Consider the following 20,970-nt stretch of genomic DNA (forward strand, 5'->3'; position numbering starts at 1 on the left):
TATTGGAAGCGCCCAGCCCATTTGGTACAAGATGGCTCATATAACTTCTGCAGGAAGCAGCAAGGGCAGCCGCATGCGACCGCCCGCTCAAACCAGCCTCCCCCCTGCACCGCTTCAGCCACCTCCAGCAGCACCTGCCCCAAGGAACAGCATTTATTTTACGGCCAATCCACTTATTTATTATCCCTTCACATCTTTCTCTTAAGAGACACTGGTTCAGGAGGGTCAGCGGGGATCAACTAAACGCTTTGCCTTTACACTGCCAGAGTTAGGATAAATACAGGTAAGACATGGTTTTGTTTTCCCACCTCATTTCGGAAGCATAAACAAGCAACCAGGCTGTGGATGACCGGTCTCTTCCACTACGTAGTTCGTAGGTCGCGTACACCGACAAAGCTACAACACGTAGATTCAATGGCAGCTGACTCTTAGGGCGTTATTCTTCCATACCGCTCCTACTTGGTTGAGAGCGGAACAGCAGTGCACCGGAGCACTGCCGTGTTCCAAGAGTGCAACTCCCCGGTGAGAAAATTTACAGTGAACCCCCCCTTTTTTTTTTAAAAAAAAAAAACACCACCCAACTCCGTATGGCAAATGTTGTTAACACATGGCTCTTGCCAGCACAGCTCCCGGCGGAGCACGGCCCAGGTCAGGGTGGAATGCTCTAACCTGTACAACTTGCAAAGCAAAACAGACAGTTTCAAGGTTTTAAAATCGTTTCTTGAAGTACGAAGGTTGGGGGAGGCCCCAAACATGCACCAACCATATCCTCCTGAACAGGGCAAGGGCACTCTTACAACAGCTCTGAAAAAACAGAGATAATCAAGCAGCACGCTATAATTATCAAGCATTGTTCCGATTCCCATTTAACATCTTTAGATACCAAGCTATTTTAAATAAACACACACACACGATGCTGACAAAGTAATAGTCGCATTGTCTTCACAGACACCCTCCAAGCTACCAAAGGACTGAGCAGTATTCCAGGCTAGAAGCCAGCAGCAAGTTTCACAAAGTTTCACAAAAGGTCATTCCCTTTTTCATTCCTAACCCAGGAAGAACCTTGTTTCACCACAACGCTGAAGTGAATGCACGAGTACCTTCTGGCAATCCTCGGAAGTGGAGACACTTGGAAAAGGCCAAAATTTCACAGCCCCGTTTTTATGCAGATTTGGAGAGAAGGTCAGCTTTTTACACTTCATTATTTGAGGGAAAACAGGTAAAATTTCAGGTTGCGAAGTTCTCCTTGAACTTGACAGACAGCGTAACATGCAACTGTACAGGGATTTGATTTCCTCAGGACTACAGCACACAAAGATCATTGCAATGACAGAGCACCTTCAGGCAGCGCATGTATCTAGAAATTCATTTCAGCAGTTCCTTAGCATCACGTAACGTTACCAACTGCCAAGTCTCTGGGAGTCTGAGGTTTAAACTAAAACTAAAGATTCTCCTTGGCACAGCAGCAGCAGCTGGATAAAGACAATTGCCTTTCGCCACCAGTTTACATACTGTTAGCTGGATGTGATCTGTAGGAAGATACTTCCAACAAATCAAGAATTCCATAAGGGATCAAAATTCTAAACATAAATACAATTAAAGCCTTCTAATATTAATGCACACTTTTTATTATATTAAAATCAGGCAATGGTCTGATACAATAAAAAGGCTGCTTATGGAATACTGTTATGTTAAACTTGAATTACAGAGGATGTTAAATCCTTACAACTAATATTCTCCTCAAAAGAGTTAATGGAAACATCAATTATTCATTGACTTGATAGCTGCTGCTTTAAAATGTGTTTATTTTTACTTTTTTCTCTTTTTTTCTTTTTTTTTTTTTCTTTTTTTACACAAACACTGAATTTTTCATAAAACTTAGGACACACTAGGTTGGTTGTATGTAAGCTTGCATCCACATTTCAGCAGTTAGTGGTCTGAAACAGTAAACCAGAAAAGGCAGTGATTTGCCAGGATGCAAAGCCAATAAAGGTCCTTAATCTGCTGTATGCACCGCTTCCCCAAAATCTTCACTGAAGAGATTTCTCTTCTAAGACTTACAGAACCCTAATAAAATCTACTACACTGATTTGATTTGTCTGTAGTCGTCAGATCTTTAGAAGGGCCAAACATAAGTGCAACATTTCCTTAATTAACATTCTTGGGTCAATCCAAAGCACCAAAATACAACTATTTGAGCTGGAGTGTGTGTTCAGAATCTCTACGTGCAGAGCTTCCCCATTAAAGTTTGGCAGCAGAAGATTACGGCAATCCTGGTAAATTACTGCTCTTTTCACCACGTCAAAAGCCTATCTAATAACATCAGCCGTGGCCAGCTTGGCGGTGTGGCAGCAGTGCTGGAGGGACAGGGAAAATCCAAGTTTGCGAGCAGAATAGATACTCTTGTTTCCCAGGCTGGTGAAGACTAAATTTGTCGCAAAACCAAAATGATAAGCAGGAGGGAACAGGTCAAGTTATTGCCCCAGCGCTTACCCCTGCTGGCCAGGGGTCAGAAGAGTCACAAAGAGGGGCAAAAAGAAAGCAGCACCCCCACTAAAAAGAGGGGAAGAGGAAAGAGATTAAAAGAACCCTGAATCCCTCACCCAAAGCCCATGTCACTGGTGAGGGAGACCAGGAAGAGAAATACAATCTATGCCTTGGCCAAAGGGAAGAAGGAAAGCTTGCCCCAAATTATCAGGGCATTAAAAAAAATAATAAAAAACCAAAAACGACCACAGTCACATTCAGCCTTTACTAGAGATAGCACAAAGGGAGGGATGACTGAGGTTAGCACACATCCCCATTAGTAGTCCATAAAGCCCAGTGTAGTCCTGGAAGCAAAGACCTTTGTGTCTACTCTAATAAATAGCCCTGAGCTTCGACTCTATTGCAAAAGACAGAAAAAGAAAAAAAAAACCCAGGCCAGACACACAGCAAGGTGATTGTGGGATGTATGCTTTCACAGTTAAGTTAGATGTGCCACACTGGTCTTGACAGTAATAAATTTAAATAGACTTTTCCTGATACCAGAAGTTCAGCTATGTGGACAGTGGTTACACGACAGGATTATTTGTTATAGCACAACTTATATTTCAAATGAAAAAAAATTAGTATCATTTACAGTATCTCAAGAAAAACTTCCTTTGAATGGGAACTTCCTTTCCAGTATTTTGAGGTCTACAAGATGCATCTAGAAAATTTACTACTGTGGAAAATGAAGACAGCTTAAATTGAATAAGGGGGGCATGTTTTTTGTTTTTTGTTTTTTTTTTTTTAATTAATTGCTGTAACATTGTCCTTCAGGTGGCTGAGGAAGTTTCATATTTTCTTTAGACATCATTAGACGCCGAAGCTCTTGCAGAACAACTTTGATACTATAAGAATTCTGCCATTTTGCTAGGACTGATATGGCTCTGGGGTCCACCTAAAATAGACAAAAATACCATTCCTGTCAGAATTGATACGTTTGATACACTTAACTCCCCCACACACCCTCCAACTAAAGATCCTATAAGGAATCTGAGCGGGAGAAACCAAAGAAAGCAAAAGCAAGCAAGTGGTTTCCTAAAAGCATAATAAATCCCCGCGCGATGCAACGATTTGTGAGTTGCAAAAGGGCAGGAAAAGTAAATTCCACGTTTTGATTTCAGAACATACTTGGCTCGTATACTTCCCTTCTACCCCCCTTTCCTTCTACTCAAAGAAAATGGCACCAGCAAGCAATAGTTAAGCAAGTTGCAAGCATAAACAAAGCATTAATCCGAAGCTGCACATGAAAACCACGTTAAAATGAATAAAAACCAAAAACTTACCACTCCATTAGAACTATTTACTCCATTCATATTAATTTTTGTTACAAATCTTACAAATGGAGGTGCTTCTGGATACTTAGGCCCACATTCTATTTTAAGGCTGTATATTCTGTTTTCATAAATTGTCTGAGGGGAAAAGAAAGGGGGGAACAATTACATCAGGCAGTTCAACAAGCATTTGGTTAAAACAGTGGTTACTTTAGGGACATGCGAACTACTGAACGTAAGGGCAGCCATTTATATACTATGCTAGCTACCTCTGTTTTGGGTTCATTTTATAATATTCAGAGTATCAAATGTTATGTCTTCAGGGTAATAAATTCTACTGGTCTTTCAAGCATCAAATTTTCATATACGGAACGAAACTCGCATTGCTTCCCATTCACCAACTGAAATGATTCTTTTAATCATCATATAGCTCAGATACCTACTTTTCAACCAATCTTTGTAAACCAGCTTTGTTTTATCAGTTTACTAATCAGACACACTACCTTGAAATTGAAGCCACAGCTTTAGCTTAGGCAAGTATCTAAAGTCAGCCTGTCCTAGAACTGCACTTGAAAAATATTCTTTGGTCGTAAACCAATCTGCCAGTTCTCAGAAAGGGGAACGCTCCAAGATTCAACACATTGCAAAGTACGTCCTGATCCCAAACAGCATTATCACTTTGTCTCCACAGCAGTAACACTCTGTTGTACTTAACAGCTAATAGAGAAAAATCCTGGATCATTAATTTTTAACTAACCAATCAACGGGTATAGAAAAGAGACAAATGTAACAAGGCTATGTTGATTCTTCAATATTTAAAATTAATTAAAAGACAGTTAATGTTGTTCTGCATCCTGAGAATAACTATTTTTGATGTGCTGATCTGGTGCAGCCCGGCACAGAGCTCTAGCTAAGCTGGGCAATGCAGGCAGCCGGCAGAAGTATACAACAGGAACAGGATCATCATGGGGAAGTCTAGGCAGACAAGCTCTCCAGATTTAGAGCTTCTGACACAATTTCCTGCACCTTCAACATTGCAATGAACATTAAACTCAGAAGGCAGTGACCATGAGCAAAAATCCAGGCGAATGTGTGAGTGCAGAAGCCCAGCAGCAGCCAGCAGCTCCCGCTCCGGCTGCAGCAGAGCGCCACGGCTGCACCAGCATCTCAAGAACAGCTGCCCAACATACAAAAACTTCTCAATATAAAACCCCACGCAATCCCTTTCAAGGGCCTATTGTTGCCCCTGAACACCTTAATATTTCCCTTATATTAATGAGCGTTTTGATGTAAACCACTACCAAAAATATAAGAACTGACTTCCCAATTCAGCTGATTCTCGTCTGTGCAAATGAAGTGGCTTTAAACCAGCCTGCAGCCACCCACGGCAGGACCAGCACCTGGCCGGTGCTGGCTGGCAGTGGTACCTCTCAGTCACCCCTCCAGCGCCTCGGCCAGACAGCCTTTCAGATGTCCAGCCAGGGCAGTGACGAACTGAATGCTGTCACAAAGTTTTGGGGAAAAAAAGTCAGGCAGCTCTGCTCGGACTGCCCAGGTTTCCTGATCGAGTCCCTGAGCATGCCCTGCGCACAGAGCAACGAACAGCCCAGAGGTTCGTGCAGGTTTTTAGGGTCTTTGCAAATAACTGCACCACGTTAAGACCAGTGAATGGTAAGCTTTGACCGTGCACATGTCTATAGCAAATATAAAATACGTGCAGCTAAAGCTGAAGTTTTGACAGTGCCACAGTTTTTAAATAGCTTGTATAAACAAGATGAATCACTGGCTGCGAAACCATCCGCACAAAGTCTGGGAAGGAGAAGCATGCTTCCATGTATGGTAGCAGGGACACTCAGAGCAGCAGCACATATCTAACTCTGCACCACGGTTCATTTTTCTCTCCGGGATGCCCAGCGTAAGATTCTTCCACCTGCTACAAGCGTGACTGCTTTCTACCCAGAAGGAAATAGGATTTTAAAGTTTTTTTCCAGAGCTAGTATTCCCACATTCTATTAAGAAAAAAAATGCTAATAATATAACTGAGTATGAACAGTGCTAAAAGCAGAACAGCCACTTCGCAAACAAGAATGACTGAAAGTTCCCAGAATCTCTCTCAATACTGCCTGTCGCTTTCAAGCAATAAGCTCAAAAGAAGTCAAGACACTTTTGGAAAAAATCTATATTCCTAAGTGTGTCAGAAAGACAAAAGAGGCACAGCTGAATCATCTTCTGCGATAGCCCTCCACCCTTGGTTAGCAGTGTGACATGAACTACAAATTTCTATCACTGCTGACAAGTCAGCATATGCCTGTTTGCACACTTCAGTTTCTATTTAATTTTCTAAATTAGATTTCAAGGTTGCTTAAATTTTCCATAAAGTGTATGCACACAGTGAGCTTTCTTCACAGTCTTAATGCGGGCTCATTAACACTCTCCTAATGTTCTAAAATCAAATGCTGTTCTAGAAAATGATTTGGCTATATCATAAACAAACAAAACGATCACGAATGGGGAGATGTTAACAATGGCAGACAGAAAGTAAACAACACTTCTGGATGAGATAGAAAATACTGCACGTGCAATGCCATTATAATATAAATTCTTATACAACCTCATCGTGTGTCAGAAAAGGCAACTGATAGAATGGAAACACATAGGGCAGTAGCACGATTAAAGGTCTGTAAGGGTTTCCATATAATAGATTGAGAACACTGGAATTATTGAGAAGTGATACTGAGGCCAGATATAGAAGACAAGATCTACTATTGCAGAAAGGAGAATCAGCTACTTGCACTTCATGGTAAGGGCAGTAAGGAAACAGAACAGAGATACACAGTGAAACTGGAGACAACAGACAAGTTTTGGGTTTAGAATACATGCATACATACAATGCACAATTAAGTCCTCAAATTCATTACCAGAGTGGAAACCCACAGTTTAGTAGGGTTTGGGGGGAGAAGAGAGAGAGAACGCAACAGTACTACCACAAAGACCAGTAGAATTGTGAGAAGCTACTTTGGGAGAGAACATTCAAAGAAATTGAATTCATTAAAATTTGAGTTTCCCGAGTTAGCTGAACCTCTACAAGAGCAAGTCAGTACTGCTGCAATAAAAACCAACCCATAAACTCAACAAGAAACAGCAGGAAGACTAGCAGTACTGAACAGAATATCCACGTTTTACCTACATTAGCTCCATATGTAATCTCACTAGCCGAAGGATTTTAAACCTTGCTGTATTCAAGAGTACAGGATACTAGAATCCTGGAATCTCAAAAGTTATGTCTTAATGAATCTGTAAATATAAAGCAGACATGTAACAGAACTAACCAGAGAAAGGCACTAAAAATATTCCAAATTATAAGCAAAAAGACATATTGATACATGAAACCCATTTTATACGGAACTTGAACCTTCAACACAAATCACTTGCTAAAGTGTTTTTTTCACTTATTTGTGTTTTGTTTGTTTTCTACTTCAGTGGTTAGATTAAGGGAAGAAAAGGGGGAAGGAAAAAAAAGTAACAGTACTATTTTAATATTTAAGCGGACACTTACTCTTGGAGGCCCAATAATCATTCCTGTCCATCTTGTAAGTGTCATATCTTCATCATCTTCAAGGCCCCAGCTAACTGTTCCATCACCTACTCCTTTCTGACCTTCTTCAAGTTCTTCCAACAGACGAAAATTACGAGGAACTTTTACTCCTGTAAACAATCAGAAAAATATTTTGAGTCGAGAAATCTAGTAAAGAAATAAAACTAGAGTAATTTCACTGATTCTGTTGGTCATTCTACAGAAAACATTTTGGGTAAAAACATAAAAATACCACTATTTTTTGAATGACAGTATTTCAACACTATAAAAAAGATATCCCCATATTTAGCTTGGATTTTACAAGCAAAATCAAGGTATCCACAATTAAACATGCTAGAAGGCTGACAGGTCAGATTTTAGGGCAGGCAGTAAAATGAAAGGAAATCTCTGTCCATTCAGAGATACACTCGGTATTATGGAGCTCTAATTAGCACTTGTCTATATGATTTATAGTATAAAAATTTAGCAGATTCTATAAAATGACACCACGAGAGGCTTGACATCACTCAACTCACTCAGAGCTTTTAAAAATACCATTCAAAGCAAATAAAGCTCTTTCATAACATTAGTAGGTTAATCTGAAGTTAATTTAAGTGGGCTTTGTCAGCAGCAATAGCATCCCTTGTACTTATGACCTCCACCACCAAGGAATTTCAGCACTACTTAACTGCTGGCACATTTATCCTCAAAACACACAGCAAAACAGGGAAATTTTCTTATCCCCATTACATTAATGGAAAACAATGGCATAGAGAGCTTAGGTGACATATCCAAGGTCACACACTAAGTCCATGGCAAAGAAGGATCTTGAACCCAGGCCACAGGGGACTTAATTACTCATTCTTCTCCAAGGTATCCATACCTCAGTCATCACAAAACATAAACGCACTCTAAGCCACGACTTCTCTTTTGTATTGGGTTTGCAAGGTTTTGGTAGCAGGGGGGTACTGGGGTGGCTTCTGCGAGAAGCTGCTATATAAGCTTCCCCCAAGTCCAACAGGGCCAACGCCAGCCGGCTCCAAGACGGACCCGCTGCTGGCCAAGGTCAAGCCCATCAGCGACGGTGGTAGCGCCTCTGGGATAACATATTTGAGAAAGGGAAAAAAAACCTGCACAACATCAGCAGCAGTGAGAAGAGAGGAGTGAGAATATGTGAGAGAAACAACTCTGCAGACACCAAGGTCAGTGAAGGAGGGGGAGGAGGTGCTCCAGGCGCCGGAGCAGAGATTCCCCTGCAGCCCGTGGTGAAGACCATGGTGAGGCAGGCTGTCCCCCTGCAGCCCATGGAGGTCCATGGTGGAGCAGATATCCACCTGCAGCCCGTGGAGGACCCCACGCCGGAGCAGGTGGATGCCCGAAGGAGGCTGTGACCCCCTGGGAAGGCCATGCTGGAGCAGGCTCCTGGCAGGACCTGTGGCCCCGTGGAGAGAGAAGCCCAGGCTGGAGCAGGTTTGCTGGCAGGACTTGAGACCCCACGGGGGACCCACGCTGGAGCAGTCTGTTCCTGACGGACTGCACCCCACGGAAAGGACCCACGCTGGAGCAGTTCATGAACTGCAGCCCATGGGAAGGACCCATGTTGGAGAACTTCATGGAGGAGTGTCTCCTGTGGGAGGGACCCCACGCTGGAGCAGGGGAGGAGTGTGAGGAGTCCTCCCCCTGAGGAGGAAGGAGCAGCAGAGACACCGTGTGATGAGCTGACCGCAACCCCCATTCCCCGTCCCCCTGCGCCGCTGTGGGGGGAGGAGGTAGAGAATTTGAGAGTGAAGTTGAGCCCGGGAAGAAGGGAGGGGAGAGGGAAGGTGTTTTAACATTTAGTTTTTATTTTCTCACTACCCTACTCTGATTTGATTGGTAATAAATTAAACTAATTTTCCCCAAGTTGAGTCTGTTTTGCCCATGACAGTAATTGGTGAATGACCTCTCCCTGTCCTGATCTCAACCCACGAGCCTTTAGTCGTATTTTTTCTGCCCCTGTCCAGCTGAGGAGGGGAGTAATGGAGCGGCTTTGGTGGGCAGCTGGCGTCCAGCCGGGCTCAACCCACCACATCCTTCCAGGTACCTCTCCAACAGCAAGAAAATTACTGCCAGGATATACTTAATAAAGTTATTTTCAGCTGACATACAAAAAGGTTGGATTTGCAGTTTGGAGGTTTTTTCCCCTGCCAATAGTATAAAGTTAATTATTCACCAGCACATAACAACAGAAAATCACAATTAATCCCCTTCTTCACTGTCACTTATTTAGTAGAGCAGAAAGAGAACGGGGAATCAGCCTTTCAGTGTGTAAAGTGAACCCAGCAAACTTCTCGGTCAGAAGCAACCGCTTCCAGCGTGGCCAGGGCACCGAACCCTGAGGACATCAGAAAGGGACCAAGGGCTTTGAAAATCATCTCTGTAGCTGCTTGGCAATGTGGAAAATACAGAGGATCTAAGGCATTGTGAAATGTAGCAGTGCTTAAAATTGAATAACTCTGGTAGCTTTAAAACCCCTTTTAAATATATTAATGACGTAAAGAAACGAAACGTCAGTGATGATTTTGCTGCGGAACCAGAGTTGCCCAAATTTCGTTCACTACAAAGCACGCATAAAAGAAACCAAAAAAGCAAATTACTAAAGGAATTAGTTTGTTGGCCAGTTTGATACACATCTCACATAATCATGTTCAAGAATATCCTGGGAAAACGTGATTAAGTAACACAGCTGTAGCAACAGTATGAAGAGAAACCCGGAGTCAGAAAAGCGGTGTCAGAAGACGCCAGACCTGCACTGGCGATACCAAACCACACGTACGGGGGCTGCTGAGCACGATTCAAATACAACTCCATGCCAAATCTACATCTTCAACCCCCAGCGAGACCGTGCTGTTACCATGGCTGCTGAGTAATACAAATCTTCGGCTGCGAAAGGAAATGAGTCAGTTGGGGCTGGTGAAGCCATCGCCGTAAGATTAACCGAGCCCCAAACCCTCGGTGGTAACAGGACCTCTTGGGGACCGCTGTCACTTCCCCTGCACAAAAACTTGCCGCGTTTCCCCTCCCAGTAAGCCTTAAAAGTATGAAGTATGTATCTTGTGTACCTCGGGCGTATGAAGGTTCAAGCGGTTCATACCTGAATCATGACAGATTAGCCACCCCATTTTTAACTACATTCCCAATGCTCTCCATGCTGTAGTTAGGGGAAGCAGAGGAGAGAGCAGTCTAGCTCCAACACAGGGGATAAGAGAGCTGGGGGACAAGAGAAACAGATGGAGTACGAGTTGAAGGACAAGGTGCCACCTTTACTTACACACACACTACCTATTTCACTATTTTTGCTGCAGCGGATGCACGGGAGAGCTGGTGATGGGGAATGACTCACGGCTGTGCGATGCCTGAAGCTGCTGTCTGGGCTTCAGCCCTGCCTGCCGGCGCCCCGGGAAAGAAACAGCCAGGGAAGAAGGACAAACAAAAGGCAAACAAAAGGTCCTTCTGGAACTCCACCCTTTGGACTGACACAGCAGCTCTTCGACAACGCAGGTGATGCGGCAGAGGAAACCGTCCGCGGCTATTATTAGAAACCCAACCTGAGCCTCTCCCTGCTCACAGATGCAATAAGCCGAAGCTCTGCCTCGAATGCGTCTCTTGCCAAAAAACTCTCTCTATTCTGGACCACAACATCACGATGCTTAACAAGCATCATCCCAGTCTCCGTACTTCAGTACTTGATAATACCACTTCATATTTATCAGTGGTGCAAAGATAATTTACTGATACTTACTTAGACCAAAACAAATAACCTAGGAGGAATCAGCTTTATGGTAAGCAGACACAGACCAGAGAAAGAAACCAAAAATACTGCTTGTCTACCCCTCCTCTGAGCATCACGCACCCTGTTCACCGAGTGAGGCAGGAATCCTGCGTGAAGAAAATTAAGTGATCATGTAATTAAAAATTACATCATCACATATATATTCGAGGACGCCACAACCAAGGCTGAAAGGCAGACTTAATTCTGACATTTGCCAACCAGAGCTAGGCTTGGCTTTACAACCTTACAGGAAGAGAAAGCAACTTTATTTCCAAGCTCTCCCCAGATACAGCTGCTCTGATTCAGCATGAATCAGAGCCATAAAAGAGTCACACCGGATTTTAGAGTTCTCTGACAAGCCTGAGGTCTACAGAGAGCTAGCTAGTCATATCACGCACCGGCTTCCATCACACGGAAGAAGTTAACATAAATTATTATTAATTCCACAGCAACTGCTCACTTGTGAGCGCTACAGGAGCACCAGTGGCAAAGGGAGGTGTGAAAGTGAAGTACATATATTCGAGTTTTTATGCACTTCACAGAAAACAAAATGATCACAGGAGATGATTGGTCACTTTACAGCGAACCACCCTGTCCAAGAGCATCACTGCCTTCTAAAAATGTTTCATCCCTATGCTAAAGCTCAGAGGTGTCACGTGGAAGACCGGCACCTCAGCCACTACAGAAGGCAAGTTCAGAGTCACATCAAAGTTCAGAGTCACATTCAGCTCCCTCCCTGGCACGTTCTCAGGAGATTCAACAGGAAGAAAAACACACATATACCCATAAAAGACTATGGCTATATGGTCGTAATGCTTTAAGTCAATTCTAAATAACCTGCCCTTAATCAAGGGAGAATAAAAGACCAGATTCACCCTTCTGGTCAGCCTGGAAAGATGCACGAAGCCATTAAGCCAACCCCATCCCCTCTTCATTTGCAATGGCCTGGAGCACTCATGGTCAGCTACCACATCCTGCTGGGACCCGAACCTCAGAAACCACACAAGCTTTATCACCTGTGGTCATACGCAAACACATTATCATCATGTTTGCTGTCCACCAAGATTCCTAGAAAGTGATCTGATCTGTTCTAGGCAGAGACAGTATTTGCCAAATAACTTCTACGGTTAAACCATGGCAGATTCAGAGTTAGATGTCCTGCGCCAGCTGACACAACCATGAGTCAACTGCGTGTCATCCTCCCACCCCCCAATAAATACCTTGCATAATCTTTTGAGTGTAGCAATGGAGACTTTCAAGGCAGTAACCAAACAAACCTGTTTTTCTAAGAGTCCTTCGTTTAACACAAAAAACCTAAATAAAGAGGCGATTAAAAAATAATCAGGTTGTCGAAAGTACCTTCGGTTATGCATTTTAATTTAGCCTTCGCTATGGTTCAAGATGACTCTCAAATAGCAGCTTCATTTGATACAAAAATACAATAAAATCTAGATAATTGCTTCACTCGCAGCTTGCCTGACCGCCCAGAAATATTCCCAGAAATGGAACTGAAAAAAAAATTTCAGAGCAAAAGGAGATATTTACTATTAATCACAACAGCAAACTTATGAAAGCTAAATTATAACTGTACTGACAAGGTAAGATGTCCAATGACGCAGGTTTGTACAGTCTTTCTAAAAGTTCACCTTTCAGTAAACATGCATTTGTGAAGCCTCAACCCCACACACTAGTTCACTGGTTACAAAAAGTTCACGAAATATTTTTATAGCAAACTAGAGAACAAAACTAAACCACAGACTGAGTTTTCCAGAAAACCAGGACGTGTACTTTACAGAGTTTAAAGTTGCAGTTACGAAGCTGCTAGGTTTTGAATGGCATCCTCTTCAGCCTTCAAACAGAATCAGGACCTTCTGTTTTCCTTGTCAAAAATTTCACCTAATACCAGTGCAGCCAGGCGGACCAGTACTGATGAGCCTTGGCCACCACGGCACCTCACAACCCAGCTGCTCCCTAAGCTATGAGTTCCAAGACTGAGACAGCAAGCTGAAATGAGGACAAAAGGAGTTTGACCGTGTCTGATCAGAATCTCACTAAGGAAAGTTCTGCACTAGGAAAGAAGAGAATTATTCCTGGAAGACAGTTAAATGCCAACTTGGACTTTTAAAGACCTTGAAGCACTCTCAGATTTAGTTTATATCACAGCACTACTAAAGATACACAACTGAATGTGTCTTACAATAGTTTTAAGAGTGCTCTTACCAGTCTGATCTTAAATTTACATTCACATAGAAGTACATAGTATGTTTCTAACAGTTAAAACCAACACTTTCTGACAGACTATACTTTTTAATCTTTTAATTTGCCCTAGTTATATACATATATATTATATATATATTCAAAATTCTGAATCCTTATCAAGCTGAAAACAGCACAGTGAAACCAGTAAAACAAGGTGGACAATATGCCTTTGAGAGTAGATCCTCTTCTTGCATCTTTTTCATCAGTGTCAGTAAAACAAAATATACACCTCTCAAAAACTTCAAGAATACATTTCTTTTTCCTTTCTAAAGTGAAATCAAATTACAGGCATTTCTCTTCAGGATTAAAGCACCAATATACCGCACTGAAGACCTCAGCAAAGCACACAGAAAATGCACTTCACTCGTTAGGGGCTCTAAAAAGGAGAACCGTCTTTTTGCTGAACGTTTCTTGACATCTTCATCAATAACAGGCAACTTATCAAATTAGCCTTTCAGGCCAATTTTAACTCTGGTTTCTGTACTAGTTCCTGATTTACAGTAACTCAAGTGAATTGAAATCAAATAGCTTTAAACACCTCTGTTGCTTAATATGTTAAAGCCCCTTCTGTTGCTTGGTTTTGTGTATCTGATATTCAGCCTCAATTACATCTTTTCCAATATATTTCTCACCTCTTTGCAGAGATTGTAACTACTGAAAATTTGGTAGCTTACTCTTGCAGCACTGCAATTGTAAAAAATAAGTAAATCATTCCTTGTTACAACGGTATATAAAGTTTCTGAAGTGACGGAATATTTAAAACTGAACAAAAGCCTTTCAGCAACTGTCACAAAAACTTTCAGGAGACAGGAACTTTAGATTTCTTGCATCGTCTTTATAGTCATGATTTCCACTCTGATATGCAGACAGGTACTGAGATATTTTGCAGATCCAAAATAACTTCCTGAGCACTTGAAACAATCTGAAGTGTTTTCTGTTCTGTGTAAGCTAGAGCGCTGGTTCTGTCTTTCAATACTTTAAGCACGTTACTTGGAAAGAGATCACTTTAAAACATTTGTCTGAGGCAGACTGGCAGTATCATTGAGGTCTGAAGCCAAATAAAGCTTTCCAGCAGCAGAAGAGTTAAAACCAGACGCATTCTGTGGCTTGTATCACAGCTGAAAAGCAAAACATTACCAGCTCAGCTAGAAGTTACTCTAGAAAATAAGTCACCCTGAACTAGCGCCCAGGACAAAATCTTTACACTAAATCTCACCAGGGAAAAACCCACCATTTCCTCTTTGTGTTGTGAAAAGAAACGGTTGTTACTGACCGAGAGCTGAGCACCCTCCTCCAGCTGCCTCTTCTACCCACAAAGTATCACTAGGTTTTCTTAAATTCACACCTCCCACTGAAAGGTGAATGCACAAGCAGGTTCACCGATTTTAAGATAAGCTTTGAAGAGCAGGACACCACACCGACAGACTACGGCAAAGTTACCTGTTCAGTACGGGACTCCAGCTTTAAGACCAGAGCTGACGGGCACAGGCGGGGAGCGGCAGAGGCAGGATGCACGCCGCCCCGGGCTTTGCTTCTGGGCCAGGCCCAGGTCAGACTCGGGAGGAAAGTGCACAAACTAATCAGTAGGTGGAAACAGAGTAATTTCATCTTGACTTGCAACAGTTAAAAAACACCCTTACAACCTCAAAATCCCAATCTTCATACACCTTACAAATTTGTCAGTATTGTATCTTCTATGATCCTTACCTACTTACATATTTAATACCCTAATGAATCGTTTTAAGTTCTCAGCCAGAATGGCATTTTTCAAATATATTATGTAATTTATATCATTATACATGAAAAGATTCAACTGAATATCTTCTTGTAAGAGTTTTGAATTCTTTACCTTTTTATTTAATCTACTGCATCCTTCCATTACAATACACAAAGAAGCTCTGCAATCAACTCCTTTAGCACCTGCTATTTCATGTGCTCTTATGGTCCATCTTGTTTAAGAAGGCATAATTTATCTTCCCAGTTTCTCTTCGATTACTTTTTCCCTACCCTTGAGTATTTTTCTTACAGACTTAGAAAGTGGTGGCTGGCAATATTTATTTTGAGATAACAATGACTACTGTATGCAGTGCACTCCGAAGGAGATATCACGGTCCATTTGCAGAGGCAGGGTACACCTATATCCTTCAACATGCAGTTTCTTCTGCGTTGTAATGTCTCGTTTGCTTTTCACAAGCATAACTTTGAGTTTACAGTAATGTTATGGGTCCCCCAACAATTACAAATATATACTTTTAATATACCGTACTAAAACCGATCTGTGCTAGTCTTTCTGTTAGCAATATTAAGCCACATATATCGGTACTATAATGCCCGTTCACCTAATGAATTGTCCTTCTGGAGTTCTTCACATTCCTCTGACTTTGAATAACTTAAATCTGGGCAAATCATTTTACTACTGAGTAGTAAAACGCAGTGTCTACCACAGCCCTGCAACAGACCCCCTAGACAGACCTACGAGAGAAAAGTGGTTTAAATGAGGTCATTAAACTTCCCAGGATGAAAGCGAGAAAAACAGGATTCCATAGGCCAACACAGTCAGGTTTTGACCCATTATAATACCGGAGTCTGCAGGACAGCAACGTGGAGCAAGCTCCAGTTGTCTAACTGCAACACAGGCTCCACGCAGCCCAACTTCCCTGCAGGGCCACGGAGTACGTGAGCCTCTGAGGAACCCTTGATTTCTCAGCTAGATCACCTCTGGTACCCGAGCCACTGAGCGTTCCTGCGTGACATTTCAGTCTGAAGGACGGACAGACATATGCTTACAGTCTGGATGTTTGTAGTCTCCTATGAAGAGCCTTATTAGAATTATTAAGGTCAACCCTATCTTTTTACTCACATATTAATTGGGGGGGGGGGGGGGGGGGAACCCGTGTTATCAGCAACATGGAATTCTCCTCTATATAAGTGATACTGGTAGACCTTGCATCATAACATTTCTTGCAGATAAGGGTTTTTTTTCCCCCCCCGTTAATTATTTCTACCTCTTTATTAGATACAAATATAAGGCTTACCTGTCTAATTCCCAGGAACAGCCCTATGACTTTTTTAAGTTACAGGGACATTTGCTACTGTTTCTTCCTCTGGGTCAGTAGCTGCTTTTAAAGAAAGGCTCAGTATTTTTCATCTTCAACCTCTGTTTAAGCTCCTTTGCTGATTGACTATAAACTTAGGATATCAAACATATTAAAGTGTTTTATAAATAAATATGAATACATTAAGATTCCATGAACCAAGAACTAGCAAAATCTGTTTTACATGAGAGTAAAGACTAAGCTACTTGCCTGAAGCCCCACAGCAAATCCCTCAGTAGTGGAGAACAAGAAAGTGTCACTTCCAGGCTCTATTTGTATGTGCCAGGCAACGCCTTCAGTGCAGTGTCAAGAAGGAACCACACAAACTGCATTGCAGTGCCACCACTACTATCAGCAACTGGACACTATGGTGTTGTCTATCAGAAGAGGACAATCTCCATCCTTCACTAATGCAACCTGGAAACGCAGACCACTGCTGGCTGGGCAGCCTATGATTTACAGTTGGACAAAGCTCCAAGGCTCCCATCAATGTCAGCTGCTGGTCTGTATCTGAAGGTTCTCCCATACTGAATTTAGGGTTTACTGCAAAAGTTTAGTGTTACTGCAGCACGTGTTTAGAAGTCACACACTGATTTTCTTTTCTTTTTTCTTCCCCCCCTGCCCCCAAAGCAGTTAAACACACAAGATCTCATGAGCAGCTGAAGTGCAGTGCTTTCAGATGCCCACATTGTAGACATAAGAAACTGAGGCTCCTACTCACATCACCCTGGCTGCGTATTGCTTCACGCTTCCAGCACTGCAGAAACGAGAAAGCTTTCAGAAATCCATGAAGTAACAGGAAGCATCCAAAAGACACAATGTGGCTAGCAGATGATGGTTAACGACAGCTTATCACAAAGACTGTTTGCTGCAAAAGGAAAGCTGTGCAGTAGGACTAGCTTTGGACTTTATCACCGCAGTCCAAGTCCCTTTCCACACATACCCTGCCGTGACCACCCAGACAATTAATTCACGAAGCTGCACTGGCTTAAAAAGAAAAATATTTGCCTTGTTCTTCCAGCCAAACACAAAATGAAAAGTCAGCAGCTTGAAAGGGTTATTGAGAAAGTATGATAGCCAGAATAATGTGACATAAGAGTGGGAAGAGGGCTCCACTACATTTTTTGTGTATTTTAATCAAGTGTTCCAACACCTCACAATCACGTATGTTCAAACACAGATCTGTAAAACATAGATTCAAAACAATTCTTAGGACAGCATCCACTGCATTTTAAAAGTGTTTTTATAAACTTGATTACTATGAGTTATCTGCATTGTGACGGTTATTCTTAAAAGTTGAAAGTGGTCATCGATAAAGACCTATCCATAAAAAAAGAATTCCAAAATATTTTTGTTGTATCTTCAAGAGCAGTCTTCTGGTGATGTCGTATTTAAACTTCAAAGGAAGCAATGTGAAAACAAGTATTACAGTGGCACATTTGAAACCCTATATGGACTTACGAAAACAGGAAAATGAAACTGGCTAAACAGAAGTGAAACTAATTTATTCGATCTGTTGAAGTTCATTAGAGGATGTCAGCAGAAAAAAAAAACATTCAAAATCTAGTTGCAGTATTTTTGTTTAATGTGCAATGATAAATGCAAAGATAGGATTTGTTTAATTACTCAAAGCAGGCAAGGAGCAATTTTAAAGGGGGGAAAAAAAAAATACTGACTTCTTGAAGCATACACGTCCTGACAAGGAAGTTACATCCTTCTGATGTAACAGGAAGATATTATTAATGAAGAAGATTTTTAAAGCAACTAATTTCGCCCACGTAACTCCAGTCACGGCTCAGTGACTACCAAGACCAGAGAACCGAGGGTCAGCTCTGACCACACAGAGCTCGCCAGAAGAGGAGTTCGTTAGGAAAAACGCTGCACGGCGGCTCTGCGGGGACAGGCACAAGCCGCCGCGCTGGGTGTGCTCAGGCGGCTGTCAGCGGCCGGGGCGTCCCCGCCCCAGGTCCGTACTCGGTACCGAGCCAAGAGCTGCGGGCCCGGCGGGGCCCGGGCAGGGGGTCCCGGTCCCGGCAGCCCGGCCCAGCGCGCCGCCCCGGCCAGCGCCAGCGCCGCTTCCCGGTACCAGCTCGCAGGGAGCCGCGGCAGGTTTCCCGCAGGGCCCGGGCAGACTCCACGCACCTCTCCCGGCCCTGGACCGGACTCGCCCCGCCGGGGCCGCTCCCACCGCCAGGCCTTCGGCAGCCCCCGGGGAGGCGCTGGCCGGGCCGGGCTCGCCCCGGAGCCGCGGCGAAGGAGCGGGGACCGGTTCCACCGCCCCCGGTCGGGCACCGGGCCCCTTCCGGGCCGCGCCCCTCGGGCCAGCCCCACCGCCGCCGCCCCCTCCCCCGCGGCCGCCGCCGCCCTCGCCCCTCCGCCGGGCGCCTCCCGGCCTAGCGCCCGCCGCCGCCCCTCCCCAGCCCCGACACACTCAGCCGGGCCACCCGGCCGCCGGCAGCCCGCCGCGCCGCCGCCCGCGGGGGCCGTGGCTGCCCCGCGGCGAGGAGCGGCCCCGCCCGGCCCCCCCCGGCCCGCGGCCCCGCCGCCCCGGCGCCCGCTCACCCGCACCCGTGGTGGCCGCCATCTTGCGCCGCTGCCGCTGGAGCCCCGCCCCCTCCCACGACGTCAACGCAACGCGGGAAGTGCGGCTCCGAGGGCGCGGCGCGGGCGGGCGCCTTAAGGGAAGGCCGCGGCGGGGCGGGGCGGCGGCACGGAGAGCTCTGTGGTGCGCGCAGGGCGCCGCCGGAGCCTCGTCGCGCGGGCGGGCTCCCCGGGAGGGGCAGGGCCCCGGGGGGCTCGAACGGGGGCTGCCGGAGCGGGGACCAGCCCCCCGGCTGTGGCAGCGGCTCCGCGGGCTGCCCCTGCCCCGCTCCCCGCCTCCGGCAGGCAGCCCTGGGGAAAAGCAACCCCAGCGAGCTCTCCGGGGAACTCTGAAACACCAGCACTCTCTCAAGCATTTAACAGCCCGTAAAACACAAATGCAATTAATATGAATAATTGGCGAACTATGTTCATTACGGCCAGAACACGAGCAGCATTAGCTCTCCTACTGCTTTACAAATATTCATAATCACTTTGTAATGCTGTTTATGCATTTGCATCCCCAACCTCCTCCTGTTATGTTTCAGCGAGGGGAAGCCCCAGGACGCGGTGCTGCACCCAGCAGGGAAATTTAATTTGCTGCCTTTTGCTTGTCGCCCTCCAACATTTACAGACGTGCAGTAATCTCCACTCCAGCAGCACACAGCCCGACACTGGTGGGCAGGAACATGCAAACAGGGTCTAAGGGGCTTCAGTGTGGTGGGATTACAGTCCAGGATCAGAGCAGACAACAGACGGGTACATGGTCTGAGCGCAAGGTCTGGACATCCTCTCTGCAGGGCAGAGGACATGAAGCATATCCACATATTTCTTACTGTGTTTCAGGGGGTTGCTGCCGGCCGATATGTGGCAATGAAAAATATTTTCAGGCCTAAACTAGCTGATACAAATCTAGAAGAGCTGTAGCCAGCAGAGACATAAGGAACATCAGGAAGATCTACAATGCTGTGTTTTAATCAACAGCGCATCTTCCCTCATCCCTCTCCAGTCAATACAGTAATAAGAAAGAAAAAAAGAAAAAAAAGAGGGAAATGAATTCTGCTTTGTTTTGCACCACATATTCCAAAAACTGTGCCCCAAGACATCATATCAAAATTTGCAGAAACAATTACAAAGCAAAATGTTTCGGAGACCCATTGCATTTTAAGCCACTTAGTTAAGTCAACTTCAACATACTCGGCTTTTAGCAGCAAACAGAGCCAAGGTACCAGTTCTGTCAATTATTCTTTGAAGCTACTTTAAAATGGCAATGTTGGTCTTGCTGGTTGGATTTTACCTCGTTCAGTTCTAGTACTGCACTTCAGACATGGCTGAGAGCAGCAAGAGATGAAGACAACAGTAAAGCAGCTAGGTGGCAGAGGAGCTCAGCAAACCCGGCCAGGAGATGGGGACCTGCAGGAGAGTCCCCGGTGCGGCTCCTGCTGAGCACACCAGGATAACGATGTTTGCTATCAGGCAGCCAGCGTCCCTCTCGCTCCGCCAGGATCATCTTTGGGGGGGCAAGGTGGGCGACTAGTTTAACGCCTACCAACCGGAGCTCCCTTTCCACTTTCTAAGCCTGCTGCTAGTCAAGTTCCAGGAGGTACAGATACACGGACACCCCACCTGAGCCAAAAACTCCTAGTTTGGCGTTATTTCATATAGGCAAGTCTGCTGACACTGGCCCTGCTGCCTTGTGCAAACAGCTGTGGGCCAGACCAGTTCTTGAGCTTTTTTTAATAGTGCAGAACAGAAACATGCCAGAAAGACACACTTCGGTCAACGCATTCCTGGTCTCTAGGCTGGCTTAAAGAGCCCCCCTTTCCCGGTGTGGTGCAACTGCTTCACGTT

The 20,970-nt window shown here is 44.5% G+C and overlaps 1 protein-coding gene and 1 long non-coding RNA gene across 4 annotated transcripts in view; both read right to left on the reverse strand.

Moving 5' to 3' along the window:
• Positions 1-564: 564 nt before the first annotated feature.
• Positions 565-20,970, reverse strand: part of LOC142089701 (ubiquitin-conjugating enzyme E2 variant 1) — a 45,964-nt gene continuing 25,558 nt past the window's right edge. The window contains exons 1-4 of one of the 3 annotated variants that reach the window (XM_075166485.1): positions 19,108-19,173; positions 7,357-7,505; positions 3,813-3,938; positions 565-3,424 (exon numbers count right to left, since the gene is read on the reverse strand). In XM_075166485.1, the coding sequence (XP_075022586.1) occupies positions 3,278-3,424; positions 3,813-3,938; positions 7,357-7,505; positions 19,108-19,123 (438 nt within the window). In that variant the 5' untranslated portion in view covers positions 19,124-19,173 and the 3' untranslated portion in view covers positions 565-3,277. Of the gene's footprint in view, positions 3,425-3,812; positions 3,939-7,356; positions 7,506-19,101; positions 19,174-20,970 lie in introns of those variants that run through there. The other 2 variants (XM_075166484.1, XM_075166481.1) reach the window with 2 other exon arrangements.
• Positions 12,542-18,833, reverse strand: LOC142089702 (uncharacterized). The gene is made up of 2 exons (XR_012676271.1): positions 14,885-18,833; positions 12,542-14,562 (listed from the first exon to the last, which is right to left on the reverse strand). It is a non-coding gene; the product is annotated as an uncharacterized LOC142089702 (long non-coding RNA).

The sequence above is a fragment of the Calonectris borealis genome, chromosome 17 (assembly GCF_964195595.1).
Source record: "Calonectris borealis chromosome 17, bCalBor7.hap1.2, whole genome shotgun sequence".
Taxonomy (NCBI): Eukaryota; Metazoa; Chordata; class Aves; order Procellariiformes; family Procellariidae; genus Calonectris; species Calonectris borealis.